The sequence below is a fragment of the Caretta caretta genome, chromosome 1 (genome assembly GCF_965140235.1).
Source record: "Caretta caretta isolate rCarCar2 chromosome 1, rCarCar1.hap1, whole genome shotgun sequence".
Classification (NCBI taxonomy): Eukaryota; Metazoa; Chordata; order Testudines; family Cheloniidae; genus Caretta; species Caretta caretta.
This window is the reverse complement of record NC_134206.1, coordinates 6,776,484-6,784,449: the sequence shown is the minus strand read 5'-3', so window position 1 is coordinate 6,784,449 and position 7,966 is coordinate 6,776,484. Positions and strand designations below refer to the sequence as shown.

At 45.6% G+C, this 7,966-nt stretch overlaps 1 protein-coding gene across 1 annotated transcript; it reads left to right on the top strand.

Annotated features, from left to right (window-relative positions):
- Positions 1 to 6,324: 6,324 nt before the first annotated feature.
- On the top strand, positions 6,325 to 7,260 carry LOC125636856 (olfactory receptor 51G2-like). The gene has a single exon (XM_048851034.2). It carries the CDS (start codon positions 6,325 to 6,327, stop codon positions 7,258 to 7,260), a length of 936 nt encoding a protein of 311 aa, XP_048706991.1.
- The last annotated feature ends 706 nt before the right edge of the window (positions 7,261 to 7,966 follow it).

Here is a 7,966-nt window from a genome sequence, read left to right as displayed (position 1 = left end):
TTGAATTTCTATACAGGCACCTAAGATAACTAACCGATTCCACTACTTTCACAGTAGGAATCAGGAGGCCACTCCTGTTGCACCCTACTCATTGCGTTTCCTCCCAGTATCCCACTTCCCCGCATACCACAGGGCTTAGGTCACCGTCCCCCAGCGAACCTAGTTTAAATCCCTCCTCACTAGGTTAGCAAGCCTGCCTGTGAAGATGCTCTTCCCTCTCTTGGTTAGGTGGATCCCATCTCTTCATAGCAACTCTTCTTCCTGGAACAACATCCTGTGGTCGAAGAATCCAAAGCCACGTAGCCTGCAGTGACCCACTCAAGGTCATTCTTGGCAGTACATCGACACCCACGTGGAGAAGTACGAAGGGTTAGAGGTCCCAGGGCTTGATCAGTCTCAGTAGACGCTCTGTCACATCCTGAATTCTAGCCTCAGGCAAACAGCACAGTTCTTGAGTCTCCCGGTCTGGACTGCAGATGGAAGACTCTGTCCCCCTTAGAAGGTGTCCCCAAAACCCACCACTCATCTCCTCCTCGTGGAACCACCATCCCTACGACAATGTATCCTATGCCTTCTGGTTGATGGGGTTTCCTTCTGATCCCTTCCTTCAGATGGCTCTTCCAAATTATTCTCCACCATAGGACATGTGCATAGAGCCTGAAAATGGTTTTTTACCTCTATCTACACTGGGGTGGATGGGTTCTCCTCTTTCTTCTTCTGGAGGTAACATACTGACTGTTTTCTTACCCATTCTGCACTGCCCTCTCCGATTCTCCAGCAGGGAGCTGGAGACTGTCCTAGAGAAGATGTGGAGGCACAGAGATTGTAGGTGGAGGACCTAGCTACCAGTGCATCACTGAGATCTGTGTCTCACTTTGGGTATCCCTGGATCCTGGGTCCCCCTTGTCAATCCTCAGGGAGATGGAAAGAGACTTCCTGTCCCGGAACAATCTGAAGGAAATTTCCATGTAAGGAGCCTTGTGGAAACTCCCTTCACTTCCCTGGCCTGTACCCTGAGTTTGTAATGTAGGACAGGGGGCTGCTGAGGAGAAATAAGGCCCTATATTATTATTATTATTACTATTATTATTGTTTTATATTATGTTATTTCAGCAAGATCACAGCTGAGACAGCATCATCCTTACCACTTGGCTGCACCCAACGTAGCCATGTGACTAATCGGAATCATATAAACAGTGATGACATTCCTAGATACGAGGAATAGAGCCTGCAGCAGGGCTGGCGCTGCAGTCCAGTTGTGTAGCATCCCCTGTGATTTGGCCTCCTGCCGTTTGCCATTGGCCATGACGGGAGTTAAAGCTGGTGTACAGTAAGTCAAGCAGCTGAGGCTCCCTGTTGGCCAAGTGGCCCCCAGGGGAAGGTGCTGGCAGGCTTCATAAAGGGAGCTGTCTCCCGATGTGAACAGATACTGCCTGCAGCCTGTGCAGCCTTGCCAATGACTCCTTGTCGTTTAGGGTGAAGACCTCTAGTGTCAGCGGCTCCTCCTCTAGCAGGAATTGGGTACGTTGGCAGGTTTCACAGTCTTTAAAATGCAAAGCGAACGGGAAAGGCTGGAAGCTGTTTACATTGGCAGGTGTTCTGTGCAGCAACAGAGGACTCAGCTGGGCTGTTAGGGGTCACTCAGTGACGGGGCTGGAGGGCAGGCAGCGCTAGGTAGCTTGGCAACTCCTCCCCCACATCTGCCCATGCTGGGTGATGGTTTGTTCAAGCTACACAGAAATCTGACATTCAAAGTGAGCTCGGACTGCTAAAATCCTGATGCTCCAAGTCCGGATTTTTCAAGGGGTCATGTTTCTAGAGGTGCCATGTGCTCTGGGCTATAACGGGGTTCAAAAAAGTACTCGATAAGTTCATGGAGGACAGGTCCATCAATGGCTATTAGCTGGTTGGGCAGGGATGGTGTCCCTGGTCTCTGTTTGCCAGAATCTGGGAATGAGTGACAGAGGATGGATCTCTTGGTGATTCCCTGTTCTGGTCATTCGCTCTGGGGCACTTGGCATTGGCCACTGTCAGAAGACGGGACACTGGGCTAGATGGACCTTTGGTCTGACCCAGTATGGCTGTTCCTATTTTTATGTTCTTATGGGCCCAATCCTGCCAGTGTTTGAGCGAGATGAGACCCCATGGAATATCAGTGACTAGTTTACAAATCGCCTCAGGTATATTTGCTGCTGAAAATTTATTCAGCAAATGCATTTTCAAAGGCTTTATTCTCTGGCTCGATTGTGAACGCAGGAATTGAGAGCTGCGTTGCTCTATAGTAAGAGGTCTAATATGGCATATTTCTTTTTCCTGACTGGCTGAGGGCTCCAACGTTTCTGCCCTGTAGATACCCCTCAGAGCTGCAGGGATACTGGCATCTCTACCCCCTCTCTGGTCTCTGAGTGCCAGACATCAGACCTTGTAGTTTTCCCTCTCCTGGGCTGGAATCCCGTGATCCTCCCACTCTGAGGCTGGGCTCTGGGCTACCACACACTGCGGGTCCACTGGGCTGGCCCTGCAGGTCTGAGTGTGTTCGGCACCTTTGGCTCTTCCCTCTGGGAGTTTGTGACCAGTGGTGAGAGGAGTGACCAGCCAGCCTTCTTGACCCAAAAGACTGTTTGATCTGAAGAGAAGGAAGAAAGTGTATCATGGGAGAATAAGAGGTTTTTTCAAATGACAGTCTGTACATGTCTCTGAGTCCAAGCCCTCCCACTCTGTTGGGGACCCAGGCAGGCTGAGAGCCTTTGGACTTCCCCAGCCGTGTCTCTGCCTGTCAGCCTGAAGAGCTTCTGAGCAACAGCTGCCCCACCTCTGGACAGACTCCCAGTGCTGGCAAAACACACTGTGTAACGTGGCTGGAGCCTGGAAATAGGCTCTTCCCAGCTTGTAGCTCCCATGTTGTCTCTCAACCTTCCTGAAGTGCTCACTGAGCGATGGCTTTTCTTGAGCTGTTGCTTCTCTTCCTGCTTCTTTTTTAGCAGCCTGCTGCTAAACTAAGATGAGCCAGACGAGTTTCTCCTAATATAGGTGGCGCACAAACATCCCAATACTTAACCCAATACAGCTCTACAGCAAACATCCCCAGAACTGGGGTTAACCCACACATTCATTATGGCAGCTCAGCTCCATAGATGCCACAGTGCCATTCCCAATGCTCCGCATTTTATGAATACAGCACACAGGCAGTCAGAGAACAATAGGCTACTTTCCTGTGGGAAATGAGGTTCCATTTCCATGAATACTCATGTACTTGACTTTGAAATCCACGTCCAGCAAGCTCTCACCATGGCTGAATCACAGGTGCTGGGGTTACCTTCTGCTAGTGAGTGAGAGCTCAAAGAATTAATATTTTCTTTAGCAATCCCAATGCTTGTTCCCACTTCGGAGACGGGCTACAGACTGACAGAATAGAAGCTGAAGGGACCCAGTCGGCTATTAACCCAGGGACAGAGGAGCAACTAGACATTTGTTTGCTGACAAGGGACTGAATGAGGGCCGAGATGCTGTCATCTTTTCAGGTTTGAAGAAATCCAGATGACATAAAGTAGGTTTTAAGTCCCACTCTAACCTGAGAAATCATCTCTGAAAGCAGATCAGAGGGGAAAGAATGAGTTGGAATGAGTGTACTAAAGTACAGATATGCAAATGGAATGCCAAAACTTTTCATCATAACACAAATATTACAAACCAAAGTTTCATAACATGCATGTCTAGCCAAAGCTGGCAGTAGAGCTGTTGGAATCGCAATAGGAAGGAGAACTGGTAACAGTTGTGGAAGAAATTATCTGATAAGGTTTTTTGGTGTCCCATTGCAGCATAATTGTATGTGTTAAGAAGGATGGGAAAGGGTCATCTTAGTGGGTGTCCAACAGACAATATGGCAGCAAAGAATATCTGAAGGCCCCTGATTATCCAGATAGTTCCACTTAAATTTCCCCTAACTGCAATAAGTCTGTTATAACCCATGGCCTACTGTTAACCGCACTTGGACTGTGATTTACCCTCAAAACTTGCTTAAACTGGAAAAACAGAGTGGTTAATTTTCCATGACACAGTTAATGGCCTTTGTTTTAGAAACTATTTCAGAAGTACTCCACATCCTGGTTGCAATTGGTTTGTGCTATTAATTGTTTTGTTCAATGAACCATTGTATGATACTGTCTCCTGGTAACTCACAAGAAGCTGTGTCTAACACATACGTTCAGGGTCCTGCATTCATTCTCTCTGGAAGACTTGTGCAAGGCTTTCCAAACAGCCCTGAGAGTACAGAACCGTTGGCCTGTGTTTCTGCAAAGAGCAAAGCCGATGTGCAGCAAAGGGGAGTGTAATAGAGGTTGTCTATAATTTACGCCCATCAGCTGTTACGCACTCATGGCTGAAGTAACTTGCACACTCAGCTGGATATTAGTGCATAACTAGTGTTTCCATTATTCACCCATTTGTGAAGCCAACCCTTCCCCCTAGCTGAAGTAACTGTCAGTCTTATCTTGTAACTTGCCTGAAATCCACAGATCCTTGCACGGGGAGATGATGCAGTTCCTGTGAGGATGAAGAGAAACTTGTTGGATGATTGAATTCTCTGGAATCAGTCAATGCTGACCAGGCAAAGCACTTCAATTTCTCTTGGAGGGATTCTTGAGAGTCAGGGTGTATCACCAAGAGCATTTGGTAAGGGAGAGTTAACACAGTTCGGTTCTGATCATATTTTCACATTTATATCTGGAGTGATGCAGTTGAAGTCACAGTTACTGAATTCAGAACCTGTCCCTGCGAATTGATCCCATGTGTTACAAAGAGGCAGTGGCAGAATTTCGACTCTGAGGAGTTGTCATAAACATACTGCTGAGGGTAACCTAGAATTCCTGCTTACCTGTAAGGGGTTAAGAAGCTCAAATAACCTGGTTGGCACCTGAGCAAAAGGACCAATAAGGAAAGAAGATATTTTCAAATCGGGGTGGGGCGGGGGGTAAGAAATCTTTGTTTGTGCTCTGTGTTGTGTGTGCTCTAAGGAAGCGGAGAAGCATCAGGTCAGAAAACTCCTTCTCCTAAAATCATCTTAAAATGAGTCTCAATATTGCAAAAAAGAGTAAGTAAATAAGGCAAGGCATCTTAGATTATCTTTTGTTTTTAGCTTGTGAATTTTCCCTTTGCTTAGAGAGAGATTTATCCCTGTTTTTTGTAACTTTGAAGTTTTGCCTAGAGGGGAATCCTCTGTGTTTTGAATCTGATTACCCTGTAAAGTTACCTTCCATCCTGATTTTACAGAGGTGCTTCTTTTACTTCTTTGTTTCTTTATAATAAAGTTCTGTTTTTGAAGAATCTGGTTTACCTATTTGGTTAGTAGATTATTCTCAAGGCTCCCGAGGAAAGGGGGTGATGGGACTTGGGGGGATATTTTAAGGAAACAGGAACTCCAAGTGGTCCTTTTCCTGAATCTTTCTCTAACTCACTTGGTGGTGGCAGGAGTACCCATCCAAGGACAAGGAAGGATTTGTGCCTTGGTGAAGTGTTTAACCCAAGCTGGTAGAAATAAGCTTCGGGGGTGCTTCATGAGAGTCCCCACATCTGTACCCTAGAGTTCAGAGTAGGGAGGGAACCTTGACAGGAGTGGAGAAAGTGAAAAAGAATGTATATAATGAGGCAATGAAACACATTTACAAATAGCTTCAATGGAGGACAGATAATACAACGACCGCTTTCACAATGCACTTGCCATGTGTTTATGCACATGTAATGACACAATGGGCCACACTCAGAAGTGAAGGGCCAGAAAGGGTGTCTATGTGAAAGTTACAACTGTAAAATCACAGTTATCAAATAGGCTGTGGAGCCACAAGATATCATTGGGGATCAGAGCATAGCAGGATTCAAAGAGGGACTGGATGATTCTAGGGGTAATTGGGAAAAAAAATTCATAAGTGAGCAATTTAAAAAAAAAGGCTTGGAAATGCTCTAGCCCCTCCTGATTTACACCACAACATATTTCTAACTAATGGGTGCCAGGAGGAAACTTTCCCTGGGCACTGGTTATCTCATAGCTCCCTATTGCAGGGTTTCTTCCACCTGCCCCTGAAGCTTCTGGAACTGGCCACTGGATAGAGCACTAGATGGACTGCAGGTCTGATCCAGTCTGCCAGTGCCTATCTTCCTATTAATGGTGTAAATCCAAGAGTATGTTTTTGCTGATCTTTCTTGAACTTCTGGGAGTCTCTAGACTTGCACTCAGAGCAGAAAGATGTCTAGTTAAATTTCAGCTAGTCTCCTGTTCTTTTTCCTTTCAGGAAGGAATGCTGAAAACTCCTTGAACCTGCCCAGTCCATTATGTCAGCTGTCAATGATACCAAATTCCAATTTACAATTTTCCTTCTCACCGGGATACCTGGAAAGGAAGACGTCTATCTCTGGATCTCTATCCCCTTCTGCTTAATGTATGTTATTTCAATAGTAGGAAATTCAGTCATTCTGTTCATTATAAAAACAGATCCAAGCCTTCATGAGCCCATGTACATTTTTCTTTCCATGTTGGCCGTCACAGACCTTGGCTTATCGATATCCACCATACCGACGATACTGGGCATATTCTTGTTCAACTCTAGGGAGATCAGCCTTGATGCCTGTTTTGCCCAGCTGTTCTTCATCCACTTGCTTCAATGTATGGAATCCTCCTTCCTCTTGTTGATGGCCCTTGACCGCTTTATTGCAATCTGTAACCCACTGAGATATGCCTCCATCTTAACTCCATGGAGGTTATCCAAAATGGGACTGCTGTGTGTGCTAAGAGGGGTGGTAGTAGTTCTACCGTTCCCTTTTCTGCTGAAACGGTTCCAATACTGTCGAACTAATATTCTCTCCCATTCCTACTGCACACATCAGGAGGTCATGAACCTGGCTTGTTCGGATATCACAGTGAATAATATCTATGGCTTGTCTACTCTAGTCTTAACCTTTGGGTTGGACTTGTTGCTCATCTTCCTCTCTTATGTGATGATCTTCAAAACAGTGCTGAATGTCGTGTCCCATGCAGAGTGTCTCAGGGCCTTGAACACCTGCGTTTCCCACCTCTGTGCCGTCCTGCTCTTCTACCTACCAGAGATCAGCTTGTCTGTGATACACAGATTTGGGAATAGCTCTTCTCACTTGCTTCAGTTTGTCCTGGGCTACTTCTATCTGCTGGTCCCACCCCTAATGAACCCCATTGTGTACAGTGTGAAAAGCAAACAACTTCGTGCAAGGATAATCAGGGTGTTCATCAACTGAAGGGTCAGTTTCTCACTCTGCTCCCATACTAGTAACCTGGGAGTCAAAAAACACAGGCCACAGCCATCTATTCCATCCTGGACCCTTACATCTGAGACAAGTAGACACAAATCTGACATCAGGAATCATAACATTCAACAACTGGAAGGAGAACACTTCAACCTCTCTGGCCACTCAGTAAAAGACTTAAAGGTGTCAATTTTGCAACAGAAAAGCTTGAAAAACAGACTCCGACGAGAAACTGCTGAGCTTGAATTAATGTGCAAACTAGATACCATGAACCTGAGTTTGAATAGAGACTGGAAGTGGCTGGGTCATTACACATATTGAATTAATTTCCTTAACTTAAGTATCACACACCTTCCTCACACCTTCTTCTCAACTGTCGAAATAGGCCATCTTGATTATCACTCCAAAAGTTTTTTTCTCCTGCTGATAATAGCTCATCTTAACTAATTAGCCTCTCACAGTTTGTATGGTGATTTCCAACTTATCTGTATGTATATATCTATATATATCTTACTATATGTTCCATTCTATGCATCCGATGAAGTGAGCTGTAGCCCACGAAAGCTTATGCTCTCATAAATTTGTTAGTCTCCAAGATGCCACAAGTACTCCTGTTCTTTTTATCTGAGAAGACAGGAGCTACTGATCTCCACTTTGTAGAGAGAGGTCCATATGGGGTCTAAGGCCGGAGCAAGGG